Genomic DNA, 12,770 nt, shown 5'->3' on the forward strand with positions numbered 1-12,770 from the left:
AGTCTGGACTCCTGCCTGGGTTTGGCCCTCCTGCCTTGCCTGAGCTCAGCTTCTGCCCAGTCCCCATACCTCCCGCTCCCGGCCGGGCCACAGACCCTGACCTGGCGGCAACAGTGCGAGGGCTGAAGGCCAGCCCACCTGCGAGAGGGGCCTGAGCCAGAGCAGGAACTGCGGGGGCTGGGCGGCACGTGGGCCAGAGGCCCCGCCCCTCCGGCCGGCGCGCCACCTGCAGTTCCCGACACGCTCACGCGGTGGCGCCGCAGCACAGCCCGGCCTCTGGTCTGCCCGACTCGTTAGTGCGGCTGCGCGGACGGGAGCCGGAAGTACCCGCGGGAAGAGGGCGGGCCGGGGCCGGGGTTGCAGTGGCGGTCGGAGTCAGGGGCTGGTTCTGCGCCGGGGTCGGGCAGCAGCTCCTGGTGGCCGCCATGAAGCGGGATGTGCGTATCCTGCTGTTGGGCGAGGGTAGGCGCTCAGGCGGGGGTCGGGCTGGGGCGGGGGTCTTGGGGCTGGGGCCAGCCCTGTCCGGGGCGGGGCGCCGCGACCTTGGCTGCCGCGCTGACCGCGCTTCCCCGCGCAGCCCAGGTGGGGAAGACGTCGCTGATCCTGTCGCTGGTGGGCGAGGAGTTCCCCGAGGAGGTAAGGCCGAGTGCGCCCCAGTGCCCAGGTGGGGCCGAGGCCCTGGCACCGCCGCCCTCAGTCCCTCCCGGCTGCTCTCACGGCCTTGTCTGCCCCAGGTCCCGCCCCGGGCAGAAGAGATCACCATTCCCGCAGACGTCACCCCAGAGAAGGTGCCCACGCACATCGTGGATTATTCAGGTAGAACCGCTTGCCCGCCCATAGTGCTGTTCAGGGTTCCGCCCAGGAGCGGGTGTTTCTGGCATCTGCAGTGAGGTCTTTTTTTCCATCTAGAAGTTGAACAGACAGCCGAGGAGCTCGAGGAGGAGATTCACAAGGTACAGTGTGTCCTAAGGGCTTGGGAAGGAGGTGCTGGGCACGAGTGTCAGGGCTCGGGCCAGGGAGTGGTGCTGCCTGGGCTTGATTGGCTTCTCTCTGAGGGATTGGATTAAAGTGTTCAGGGTGTGCACAGCCTCACTAATCCTGCTGTGACCTGTCAACACCGAGAGTTATTGGAGTCTCTGTGATGCACCCTGCTGGGAGCTGGAAAGGAGAGGGACCTATCTTCCCTTCTGCACACATGGCTGGCCAGCCCCATGGCTCTCCAGGCCCAGCCTTCCCTCTTCAATGGACCCTGGGGAACAGCTTTCAAGTCTTCAAAAGTTATCCCTTAAACAGCTCTGTGCCCAGCTACCTGATCCCCACCCCATAGTCCGGTCCACACCCTGAGACCCTGGGCCACAGTAGGTGTCTTGACCGGGGCTGTGGGCTACACAGCCTTCTGTTTTCCTGTTATTAGGAAAACCTGTGCCTGGAACAGGCTCCTGGGGGTTGGTGGCATTGCCCCTGGAACCTCTGCTGTGTCATGGGAATGCCACTGGGCAAGGGTATGGGCTGCAGCTGTCTTGGTGTCACCCTTCTTGTACTGTAGTCCTTATCATTTTCTTTGCCTGTAGTGACCAGAAAGCAAAGGGCTGAGACTGGGGCTGGGGTGCCAGGTATCAGGGTGGTTGTGTCTGTCTTGAGCCCTTGGGACTCGCAGACTAGAACTGCAGTCCTGGGGCTTGGCATCCGCAGTGGGCACAGTCAAGGAAGGGCTCGCCAGAGGTGTGAGTGGCCAAGTGCCAGTCCCAGCGTGACTTGGCCAAGGAGCACTGGCTGGAGGAGCGGGCTTCCCGCAACAACCTGTGGAGCGTGTGAATGAAGCAGGAAGCTTTAGGTAACACTGTGCTTCCCTTCCCTACCATAGGCGAACGTGGTGTGTGTGGTGTATGACGTGTCTGAGGAGGCCACCATTGAGAAGGTGAGCAAGAGAGCTCTCTGTCAATCCCGGATTCCTGCCACTGGCACCCAACCACTGGCCTGTTCACACACACCCTAGGTGGATGCTCAGCTGACCCGGGCCTTGTGCGGCTTGCACCCATGGCCAGCCCCATCTCTAACAAGTGCTTTGGGGGAGCCTCCCAGAGCCTCCCTGGCCAGGACCCCCACAGCTTCCCCAGGGAGCCCCATGATCCAAAGAGTGTGGACAGCCATATGTCTGAACCTTTTGGGCCTGGGGAAGTGGTTGCTGACTCCAGGCCCCTTATGGGTGTTTGGGGAACTGCTGGGATCAGATGAGTTCCACGTGGGAGTTGTGTGCTGGGCAAGCTTCTATCCTCATGGCGTGGCCTTGCTTTTCAGATTCGAACGAAATGGATCCCACTGGTGAATGGGGGCAAGAGGGAGCCCAGGTAGTAGGGGGGCCAGGGGAGGAGGGTTAGGCACCACCAGCTTCTTGATTCCTGGTGACCATAGGCCTCTCCCCCAGGGTCCCCATCATCCTGGTGGGCAACAAGTCAGACCTGCAGCCGGGGGGCTCCATGGAGGCCGTGCTGCCTATCATGAGCCAGTTCCCTGAGATAGAGACCTGTGTGGAGGTGAGCATGCTGGGCGGTGGGGGTGCCAGGACTGTGGAGACAGGGCAGGGGGCCTTCCTGCCTCACCTCTCTGAGTCTGTTCCAATGTGTCCCAGTGCTCAGCCAAGAACCTGAAGAACATCTCAGAGCTGTTCTACTACGCACAGAAGGCCGTGCTGCACCCCACAGCCCCCCTCTATGACCCTGAGGCCAAGCAGGTGAGCATTGGGTACCAGCAGGGAGGGCAAGTGGATGGGAGCAGTGGGGGCATGCTGAGCCGGCTGTCCCCACAGCTGAGGCCCGCGTGTGCCCAGGCCCTCACGCGCATCTTCAGGCTCTCAGACCAGGACATGGACCAGGCGCTCAATGACCAGGAGCTCAACGCTTTCCAGGTGCAGCTCCCTCTGTCTCCTTCATCTCTGTCATCCCTTCAGCTGCAGCTGCCCTCCACGCCTCAGCCGCCCTGGTGACAGGCCGTGCGATCTCAGGGCAGCTGGCTGACCAACAGCTGCTTTCTCTCGGAGGCAGAAATCCTGTTTCGGGCACCCCCTGGCCCCACAGGCCCTGGAGGATGTGAAGATGGTGGTGAGCAGGAACGTGGCGGGAGGCGTGCGGGACGACCGGCTCACCCTGGATGGTGAGGCTCTATGTCCTGCCTGTCCTCGGGTGTGGGGAGAGGCAGGGCTGTGCCCAGTGCTACTTGCTCCTCTGCTCCTCCTGAGCAGGATTCCTGTTCTTGAACATGCTGTTCATCCAGCGAGGCCGTCATGAGACCACGTGGACCATCCTGAGGCGCTTTGGGTACGGTGACTCGCTTGAGCTGACGGCCGACTACCTCTTCCCACCGTGAGTGGTGTTTGGGCTCAGGGCTTGCCTCCGCTCTGTGTCAAATGGGGCCTGGAGGCTTCTGGACCCTGTGCTGGGGCCCCTCAGGACGCTTGTCTTTGGAGGAGGTTGGAACCCTTATTGTGGGCTGAGCACTAGGTGGGATGGGGCTGCCTGCCTGGTGGCCTGTGGAGGAAGGAGGTGCCCTGCACTGGGGGGGGCCAGTTGGGACACACACTCTGGGAGTCACCCCAGCCCCAACCGCCTGCCTGCCTGCTCTGCTGAAGGTGGGGAGCAGCAGCCAGCAGGGCGGAAAGTCCACAAGTGGGAGGCTTGCCAAGCTCAGCTTCCCTGGCACCCTGCAGGCTCCGCGTGCCCCCTGGCTGCAGCGCTGAGCTCAACCACCGTGGCTACCAGTTTGTGCAGAGGGTGTTTGAGAAGCATGACCAGGTGAGGGCACTGGGCCCCCCCAAACCCCCATTATGGCCTCTTGCACGTGTCACCAAGCCCCTCTGCCCACAGGACCGGGATGGCGCCCTCTCACCAGCGGAGCTACAGAGCCTCTTCAGCGTGTTTCCAGCTGCTCCCTGGGGCCCCCAGCTCTCCCGCACAGTCCGCACCGAGGCTGGTCGGCTGCCCTTGCACGGGTATCTCTGCCAGTGGACGTAAGTGCAGCCCTCACCTGTCGAAACACCCCCCACGCCTTCTGCCCCGCAGTGACACATCTCCACCTCTTTTGTCTCCAGCCTGGTGACCTACCTAGATGTCCAGTGCTGTCTCGAGCACCTTGGCTACCTGGGCTACCCCACTCTCTATGAGCAGGACTCTCAGGCTCATGCCATTACAGGTGGGTGCTTGCTTTCATACCAGCCTCCTGCCTGGTACCTCCCCAGCAGCCCCTCCCTCTCACTCATCCTTGCCCCCTGCCCACAGTCACCCGGGAAAAGAGGCTGGACCAGGAGAAGGGGCAGACACAGAGGAGTGTGCTCCTGTGCAAGGTGGTGGGGGCCCATGGAGTGGGCAAGTCCTCCTTCCTGCAGGCCTTCCTTGGCCGTGGCCTGGGGGTGAGCGTCCACTGTACGGCAAGGGGCCCGGGGTGGGGAGGGGTCCTGGGGGGAGTCAGGGCAGCGAGCTTCAGGTGTCTTCCTCCTCAGCACCAGGGTGCCCAGGATCCCGCTGAGGAGTCCTCCACTTATGCCATTGACACAGTTCAGGTCAACGGGCAGGAAAAGTACCTGATAGTGAGTGTGGGATCCCCATCAGATCTGGGCTGTGCATACTGGGGGAGCTGTCCTGAGGTGGCCCTGGGGAACCAAGCCCTGTGCCCTTCTGAGGCCACCCTCTGTTCAGCTATGCGAGGTGGGTGCAGACAGCCTGCTGACCATCGCAGCTGATGCTACGTGTGATGTTGCCTGCTTGATGTTTGATGGCAGTGACCCTGCGTCCTTCACACTGTGTGCCAGTGTCTACAAGGCAAGTTTCCATTAGCCCCGGAGGCCCTGCCAGGTAGCACAGGCACAGGCAGGGGTCCACCAGTGTGCTTATGCACCCCTCCCCCACTGCAGCGCCACTACATGGATGGACAGACCCCTTGCCTCTTCGTCTCTTCCAAGGCTGACCTGCCCGGAGGCATCTCGTCACCTGGCCTGTCCCCAACCGAGTTTTGCCGCAGGCATCGGCTACCTGCCCCGACCCCGTTCTCCTGTGCTGGCCCAGCCATGCCAGACACCACCATCTTTACCCGGCTCGCCACCATGGCCACCTTCCCGTGGGTATCAGCAGCACAGTCCTCATGTGGGAGACCTGTCCCTGTCACTGGGAGGGTGGGACAGCTCTGGTGTCAGGACTGGAGTCGGTTAGAGTTGCTGGGTGGGCCTTGGTGCCAGTGCTAATGCTCAAAAAGGGCACTCAGGGCCTGGTCTCACAGGCTGCTCTGTCTGGGGGTCTTGCTTTGCTGGGCGCTGACAAGGAGCAGTGATGTGGGGCTGCATGGGTTTCTAGGAGACGGAGATGGAGGGTACAGCAGCAAGGGTCACCTCTCTCCTACAGACACCTTGTTCATGGGGAGCGACATACTACCTCCTTCTGGCTCCGGGTGGCCCTGGGGGCCGCTGGGGCCGCCGTCGCTGCAGTCCTCAGCTTCTCACTCTACAGGGTCCTGGTGAAGAGCCGTTGAGTCCCCAGGACCCCTTGGTCTGATATCAGGGCCCACAGGGTGCTGGTATGGGGCCACCTGCTTGGGGTGGGGAGTGGGGGGCTTCTTTCTGTCTCAGCTTTCCTTCTGAGGACAGTCTTCTCCCTGCCATGCCTCTGCCGGAGCAGCAAGAGTGGGTCCTCAGGACCCAGAACCCTGTGTCCTGTCCCATTGCAGATGCTGGGCATTGCCCTCCTTTGTGGGCTTCTTGTATTAGAGGGACTGTGGGGCATGGGTGAAGAAGCCAGTGACCCCAGAGCTGAATTCTCAGGGCTCTACTCCTCCTTCCTGGTCCCAGGTGGCCAGTATATGTGAAGGGGGTAAGAAGGCAGAGCTTTGGGCCAAAGGCAGGGGGTGGGGACAAGAAGTGGCTGGACCATTGTGCCCTTCCCCTTCCCCCCATCTGAAGACAGGTCCAGGGCTGTGCCCCTTACAGAAGACAAAAGAGATTGGGTTTCCTGATTAAACTTCACTTGTGTCTTTTCCATCTTGGGTCCTACTTTCTGAAGATGATTTTTTTTTCTTTTTAACACCTTTATTATAGTATGATTCCTATACAGTAAAGTACACATATTTCAGATGTACGATTGGATGAATTTTGATAGATGCACGTATACCAGTGAAACCACCACCACAATCAATATAGCTCACATTTCCATCACTCCCGAAAGGTGCAAATTTCGAATTCCCAATTTATCCCTTCCCACCCCCTTTACCCCCTGGTAACCATAAATTTGTTCTCTGTGATTTGTTTCTGTTTTGTAGATAAATTCATTTGTGTCTTTTTTAGATTCCACATATAAGCGATATCATATGGTATTTTTCTTTTTCTTTCTGGCTTACTTCACTTAGAATGACGATCTCCAGGTCCATCTATGTTACTGCAAATGCATTTTATTCTTTTTTTATGGCTGAGTAGTATTCCGTAGTATATGTATTACCATATCCATCCAGTCAGCTGTCAGTGGACATTTGGGTGGTTTCCATGTCTTGACTCTTGTAAATAGTGCTTCTGTGAATATTGGGGTGCATGTGTCTTTGAATTATATTTTCCTCCGGATTTGTGCCCAGGACTGGGATTACTGGATCATATGGTAAGTTTATTTTGCGTTTTTTAAGGAACCTCCATACTGTCCTCCATAGTGGCTGCACCAGGTTACATTCCCACCAACAGTGTAGGAGAATTCCTTTTTCTCCACACCCTCTCCAACATTTATCGTTTGTGTACTTTTATTAATGGCCATTCTGACTGGTATGATGTAATATCTTTTAGTTTTGATTTCTATTTCTCTAACAATTAGTGATGTTGAGTATCTTTTCATGTCCTTGTTGGCCATGAAGATGACTTTTCTTAAATCAACTAAAACATGTCCTTAGTCTGGATATGGGCTGGAAATGTTACTCCTGGCCACACCCCTCCCTTCTGGTTTTGGGTTACCATCCTGAGGCCTCAGGCCAGGGTAAGGTCCAATTATGGCCCAGCTGCAGCCTCAGAGCCTTTACATTCAGTGATGTCCATGCTGGCCTGAGGATAAGAGGCTGGAGGGGGCCTGATACCTGAGGTCGTTCTGATGTGAATCCTCCCTAGGTGTGCCCACTCCCCAAATCTCAGCATCCTGTCAGTTTGAATTGTGCTGAGGATTTGGGGTTCTGAGATGTTTAAGGTGGCTCTGACCTGGGGGAGCTGCCCCATTCCTCATTCCCCACCCAGAGGTCTCTGCCTCTCCCACTGGGCAGAAGACAGCCAAAGAGCTCCAGCGTGAGGAGACGGGACAGAACTTTCCTGGCCTGAGGAGGGGGCTCATCTTAGGATTAGTCTTTGGCACTTGCTGTTCAGGTGTTCTCTCTGGTGAGCAGAGTCAGCCCATGGTGTGCCTAGGTGGAAGACCCTGGCTTCTCAATTGCCCCTCCACATACTGTGCTTCCTGTGCAAGGCAGGCTTGCAGTCCAGGGCTCCTCCCCCAGCTTGATATGTATTCCGTTTATAGAGGTTGAGGAACAGCCCACCTGGTAGGGATGCTCGTGCCTGACCCAGTAGGAGCTGGGGTCAGGCCCTGAAGTTATTTCAACCATCCAACCAGCTTCCCAGTTCCAATGGCCAGAGATCCTCGGTTCAGGACAGGGCAGGATGCTATTTCTAGCTGCTGCGACTATCCTGAGGCCCAGCTGCATCACGGTTATGAGTGGCCCTGGTAGGGGTTGCTATGGTTGCACGTTCCCAGAGTCGGTCCACCTTCCTGCCCTCCCCAGGAAGTAGGGCTTCTCATCCCCGCTGCAGTCTTGTCCGCTGGGGGCTCTTCAGTATTGTGGCCACAGGAGCGGTCAGGAACCTCTAGCCTGAAGTGTGTGCTATGGGTTGGTGTCCACCCGTTGAGCAGAGGCAGCTGCAAGGACCTTCCCCTTTCCCTGCTAGTAGCCCTGTTGGCTTCAGCGCACCCTGGGGAGGGCTAGGGCCGTGGTGCCGTCTTACTAGCAGGACAGGCGAGCCTGTCTTGCAGGGAGGCGCCTTCAAGGAGCCCCTGCCTGGGGAGTCTCAGCTGTGGGCTGTTCCCTTAAGACTTCCCGGTGGAGATGGTGTCGGCGCCGCGGCCCCAGCTCGAGACCAAGGGGTGTGCGCGGTAGGGGCCTGCGAGCCCCTCATGACTCAGTTTCCCCGCTGCGGCCTGGGGGCGCCTGCACGCAGCGCTCGCTGATCAGGGTGGGAACTCGGCGACCCGCGCGCCCTTCTTTCGGGGGCACGTCCAAGTTGGGGGGGTGCGCGTGTGGCTGGGCCGGCGGCAGCGCCGTGTGCGGCGGAGGCGGGCGGCTCCGTGACGCGGCGCTGAGCGGAGCGGGCGGAGCCGGAGGGCCGGGGCGGAGCGGAGTCGTCCGCAGAGCAGCCCCTCCCGGCCGCGGCCGCCGACCCCGGCCCCCGGTCCCCGGCCCGGCCTGGCTCTATGGATAGGAGCTCGCTGCTGCAGCTTATCCAGGAACAGGTGCGTGGGAGGTGGGGGTGGGGCGCCGGCACCGCCCCCGACTTGGTCTTCCGCCCTTGGGTGGGCTGTGGAGTACGGAACTCCCAGAGACCCTCAGCCCAGTCTTCTCCCTGCACGACCTTGGTCCTTTGAGACCCCAGAAAAGGGCATGCCAGACCACGGCGCTGGGTGAAGGGCGGGAGGGAGGGTGGTTGTCCTCAGACCTTGGCCCTACCCTTCCAAGATGGGCAGGGCAGAAATGAGGTGGGGAGACCCCTGGAGAGCTGGAGAAGCTGGAGGCCTGGGTCCCAGGCACCAGTGCCCAGAGCTTCTGTGACCATGTGAGCACAGGGGCTTGGACTGAAGGTGCTTGGAACCTGCCTCTCCCAGCTGACCTGGTCCAGCCCTGTGGTCTAGCGGCCGGGCCCACCCTCAGGCCTTGGCCACTGCCCCCACCCTGCCCCAACCCCAGCAGCTGGACCCTGAGAATACAGGCTTCATCGGTGCGGACACCTTCACTGGCCTGGTGCATAGCCATGAGCTGCCCCTGGACCCTGCCAAGCTGGACATGCTGGTGGCTCTGGCCCAGAGCAACGAGCGGGGCCAGATCTGCTACCAGGAGCTGGTGGACCTGGTCAGTGCACAGGGGGTGGGCAGCTGGGTTGGGGGCCCAGGCCTTAGCAGGCACAGTGCCCTGGCTGGAGTGGGGTGGGCAGGCGGCCCCTCCTCCCTGCCTTTCCCACTCGGGAGGGCTGTAGCCGTGGAACAGAGCCTCAGACCCTGTGAGGAAAGGGGTGGACCACTTAGGCAGGGCAGCCATGGGGGGAGTATGGTGGCCTATATGCCTAGGCCCCGCCCCCCAGATCAGCAGCAAGCGCTCAAGCAGCTTCAAGCGGGCCATCGCCAACGGACAGCGGGCACTGCCCCGGGATGGGCTGCTGGACGAGCCGGGCCTGGGTGTCTACAAGCGGTTTGTCCGCTACGTGGCCTACGAGATCCTGCCCCGAGAGGTGGACCGCCACTGGTACTTCTACCGGCACCGCAGCTGCCCACCCCCAGTGTTTATGGCCTCGGTCACCCTAGCTCAGGTGGGCCTGCTTGCCCACCGCCCCCACCCTGCCCTGGGGAGCCTCCATCCAGCATCCCTGGCCCTGCCTGGCCTTAATGCTTGTCGCCCTCCAGATCATTGTGTTCCTGTGCTACGGGGCCCGTTTCAACAAGTGGGTGCTGCAGACCTACCACCCCGAGTACATGAAGAGCCCCCTTGTGTACCACCCCGGCCACCGTGCTCGAGCCTGGCGCTTCCTCACCTACATGTTCATGCATGTTGGGTGAGTGGGCTTCCCACCCCGGCACCCCTCAGATTGAATCAGGAGGGTTTGGCCCCTTGAGGTGGGGACAGGGGGACTTCACCCTTCGTACCTGTTTGCCCCACACAACCAGGCTAGAGCAGCTGGGGTTCAATGCGCTCCTGCAGCTGATGATCGGGGTGCCCCTGGAGATGGTACACGGCCTGCTCCGTATCAGCCTTCTCTACCTGGCCGGTGTGCTGGCAGGTGAGGCAGGCGCGTGCACCCTGGCCACCTCACTGGCAGGCCTCACCTCACAGCTTTCCCCTTGCTCATACAGGTTCCTTGACCGTCTCCATTACTGACATGCGGGCCCCTGTGGTGGGGGGCTCCGGCGGGGTCTACGCCCTGTGCTCCGCACACCTGGCCAATGTCGTCATGGTAATGGGGCAGCCCCAGCGGCGGGCGGGGAGGGGTCCACAAGGCCTGCCTCGCAGCTTCTCTTATTCACGCTCTCTCAGAACTGGGCTGGGATGAGGTGTCCCTACAAGCTGCTAAGGATGGTGCTGGCCCTCGTGTGCAGTAAGTAGAGGGCCTGGGGGGTGGGCCTCAGCCTACTGCTAGGGCACCGCTCACCTGCTGCCTCCCTCTGCAGTGAGCTCCGAGGTGGGCCGGGCTGTGTGGCTGCGCTTCTCCCCGCCACTGCCTGCCTCTGGCCCGCAACCAAGCTTCATGGCACACCTAGCGGGTGCAGTGGTGGGTGTCAGCATGGGCCTGACCATCCTGCGCAGCTACGAGGAGCGCCTGCGGGACCAGTGTGGCTGGTGGGTGGTGCTGCTTGCCTATGGCACGTTCCTGCTCTTCGCCATCTTCTGGAACGTCTTCGCCTATGACCTGCTGGGTGCCCATGTCCCCCCGCCACCCTGACAGGGTCCCCAGGGCCACACTAGCCAGGGTGCGGCATCTGTGGGCCAGCCACCAGGCAGGTCTGCATGTCCACCCTCTGTGAATGTACGTCTGGAGGCTACTTCTTCCCCGCGGGGTTAGGTGGCCCCAGTGGCCAAGTCCAGGCCAAGCCTTACATCAGCCCTGGCTGCCCCCTCCCAGGCCTTGGGGGAAGGACTGCTGGACTGGGCTGGGTGGTGGGGGTCCCCAAGGGTGGCCCCAGAGGAGACTGTGCCCGGCCTCTCCTCCAAGACTTGCAGTCTGAGCCTTTTTGGAGAATGAATAAATATTTTACACAGCATCAGGGACCTGTACTGGTACTTTGGGGGCTGATCTGGGCTCTCCCCACTGGCTAAACAAATTGTGAGGGCCCTTCCCTCCATGTGGGCAGCATGGGCTCCCCCCACCCCTTGATCCTCTGCATCTGGCAGGAGGTACCTCTGTGTCGGAGGTGGGAGCCCCTGGGGAGAGTTGTGGGCCTCAGGATCACATGTGAGTACAATAAGCATTTATTGAGCTTCTGCAGCAGCCAGCCTCCTGCTCTGCCAGCCTGCTGTCCAGAGACACTTGCAGCCTAAGGTCATATGGCAGGTGACCAGGTTCTGGGCCACAGCCAAGTTAGTCCACCTGGGTCCTGCGCTTCTTGGCTGGCCTGGTGTCGTCGGGGGTGGCTAGGCTGGGACTGAGATCAGGCAGTAGATCAGGGCACAGCTTCTGCCCCATAGCCCATGTCCACAGTGCTGTCTCCATGTGGTGAGGGGTCCACAGCCCTGAGGCCCTGCCTAGGGAGGAGCAGAGGGAGTCTGGGTCTCAGGGCCCCTGGCCACCCTACCCTGCTGGATAGCTGTGCCCACTCTACCCTGACCAGGGTCCTGGATGCCCTCCCTGGCCACCATCGTCAGTCTCCTCACCTCGGCTCAGGGCTGTGGCACGCTCTTGCACCCTGCACAAGTACAGCAGATAGTGCTTGAGAGTGTACTGCAGGGCTGGCAAACCAGGCACTGCGGCCACTGCCTCCTCAGACATGAAAGCGGCCACCTCGGGAGCTCCAGCAGCCAGGATCGCTGCGGGCAGTGAAGGGCCAGCATTCAGGCCCCATCAGTCCAAGGACAGACTCAGCCTGGGGCCACCCTTACCAATGATCTCGGTGTGGTGTCACGTGCGTAGCCGTTAGGCAACTTCACAGATAAGGACGCTAATAGGCCAGGTCCCGCCCGCAACCCCGCCGGCGTGCCCAGGTCTCCCGACTAACCCAAGGCAGTAGCGGGGCCCACACCCTGGAGAGCGCACAATTCCATGACCGCTGCGTGCATGTCTGGCAGGAGGCGGAAAGCGGCGGCCGAACGCTGCACCACCAGCTCCGGGGAGTTGACGGTCACGAGTTGCTGCAGGCGCGGCCGGAAAAGGCCCCTCTGTGGCCAGGTCGTGTCAGGGTTCAGGGTTGGTAGACCTCGTCGGGGTCCCGGCTCCCAGGAGGAAGCCACGCCCACGCCGTGAGGGTCCGCCTCAAGGAGGAGGGCCCGCCCAGAAGGAAGTCACGCCCACGTGGCTGTGCCCCGCCCCGGGAGGAGACTCCACCCCCCACGTGGGAAGCGCCTCACTGCCAGTTTCCACGCCAGCAACTGCTCCAGGTCATCTCGTGTCACATGCTTCTCTACTCGGCCCTTGATGGCCGCAGGCAACTCCTCTCGATACCTGGGGAAGGGCGGTGACGGGGAGTCCGGACAAAGAAAGTCGCCCGCCCGCTCGATCCTTCCACAGCCCTATCATCTGTCCAGGGCTTCCAGCCGTCCCCGAGGGCCCGCGCGCGCCCTCAGCACCTCCGGGTGGCGCTTCAGGACAGCGGCCCAGCGGCTCGGGTCCTCAGTCCCAAAGCCCACAGGACGCCGCCATGTCTACGCGCCGGGGCGGGGCCTCGGGGGTGCGGAGTTGGAGCGCCGGGGCGGGATTCAGTCAGAACCAACTCCGGGCTTCTCAGATTTAGATGCCGCGCGTCGTGTTGTCTTGAGTGCATACTCCCTGCCTGCCCCGCCTCCGACGTGCTTCGGGT

At 61.1% G+C, this 12,770-nt stretch overlaps 2 protein-coding genes and 1 non-coding gene across 18 annotated transcripts; 2 read left to right on the top strand and 1 right to left on the bottom strand.

The window, feature by feature from the left end:
* The first annotated feature begins 313 nt into the window (after positions 1-313).
* On the top strand, positions 314-6,017 carry RHOT2 (ras homolog family member T2). 11 transcript variants are annotated; one of them, XM_031447507.2, is made up of 19 exons: positions 314-462; positions 578-636; positions 735-816; positions 910-953; positions 1,865-1,918; positions 2,299-2,348; positions 2,426-2,534; positions 2,630-2,731; positions 2,807-2,905; positions 3,042-3,150; positions 3,239-3,359; positions 3,626-3,788; positions 3,861-4,003; positions 4,085-4,185; positions 4,272-4,402; positions 4,493-4,579; positions 4,689-4,811; positions 4,904-5,106; positions 5,388-6,017. In XM_031447507.2, the coding sequence occupies exons 1-19, from the start codon at positions 426-428 to the stop codon at positions 5,512-5,514; spliced, it is 1,944 nt and encodes a 647-aa protein (XP_031303367.1). In that variant the 5' UTR covers positions 314-425; the 3' UTR covers positions 5,515-6,017. The 11 variants fall into 11 exon arrangements, with proteins under 11 accessions (XP_031303367.1, XP_064334348.1, XP_064334344.1 ...); XM_064478278.1 differs by having other exon boundaries at positions 4,952-5,106; XM_064478274.1 differs by having other exon boundaries at positions 4,499-4,579.
* Positions 6,018-6,171: 154 nt separating this feature from the next.
* RHBDL1 (rhomboid like 1) lies at positions 6,172-11,021 on the top strand. Of its 6 annotated transcripts, none has more exons than XM_064478283.1 (8): positions 6,172-8,507; positions 8,959-9,120; positions 9,350-9,574; positions 9,669-9,817; positions 9,930-10,042; positions 10,116-10,216; positions 10,273-10,357; positions 10,431-11,021. In XM_064478283.1, the coding sequence occupies exons 1-8, from the start codon at positions 8,469-8,471 to the stop codon at positions 10,700-10,702; spliced, it is 1,146 nt and encodes a 381-aa protein (XP_064334353.1). In that variant the 5' UTR covers positions 6,172-8,468; the 3' UTR covers positions 10,703-11,021. The 6 variants fall into 6 exon arrangements, with proteins under 6 accessions (XP_064334353.1, XP_031303278.1, XP_064334354.1 ...); XM_031447418.2 differs by having other exon boundaries at positions 10,297-10,357; XM_064478284.1 differs by having other exon boundaries at positions 8,962-9,120.
* A 192-nt stretch (positions 11,022-11,213) lies between these two features.
* On the bottom strand, positions 11,214-12,758 carry LOC105098460 (uncharacterized). Its single transcript, XR_010377633.1, has 5 exons — positions 12,489-12,758; positions 12,322-12,416; positions 11,973-12,132; positions 11,632-11,784; positions 11,214-11,502 (listed from the first exon to the last, which is right to left on the bottom strand). It is a non-coding gene; the product is annotated as an uncharacterized LOC105098460 (transcript).
* Positions 12,759-12,770: the final 12 nt, after the last annotated feature.

This window comes from Camelus dromedarius, chromosome 24, assembly GCF_036321535.1.
Source record: "Camelus dromedarius isolate mCamDro1 chromosome 24, mCamDro1.pat, whole genome shotgun sequence".
NCBI lineage: Eukaryota > Metazoa > Chordata > Mammalia > Artiodactyla > Camelidae > Camelus > Camelus dromedarius.

Excerpts from the sequence above, each read along its gene's own strand:
- RHOT2 (XM_031447507.2), top strand. The coding sequence starts at position 426 with ATGAAGCGGGATGTGCGTATCCTGCTGTTGGGCGAGG. Across the intron at positions 2,349-2,425 it reads GGGGGCAAGAGGGAGCCCAG|GGTCCCCATCATCCTGGTGG; the intron begins GTAGTAGGGGGG and ends CCTCTCCCCCAG. Across the intron at positions 3,151-3,238 it reads CGACCGGCTCACCCTGGATG|GATTCCTGTTCTTGAACATG; the intron begins GTGAGGCTCTAT and ends CCTCCTGAGCAG.
- RHBDL1 (XM_064478283.1), top strand. The coding sequence starts at position 8,469 with ATGGATAGGAGCTCGCTGCTGCAGCTTATCCAGGAACAG. Across the intron at positions 9,121-9,349 it reads ACCAGGAGCTGGTGGACCTG|ATCAGCAGCAAGCGCTCAAG; the intron begins GTCAGTGCACAG and ends CCCGCCCCCCAG. Across the intron at positions 9,575-9,668 it reads CCTCGGTCACCCTAGCTCAG|ATCATTGTGTTCCTGTGCTA; the intron begins GTGGGCCTGCTT and ends GTCGCCCTCCAG.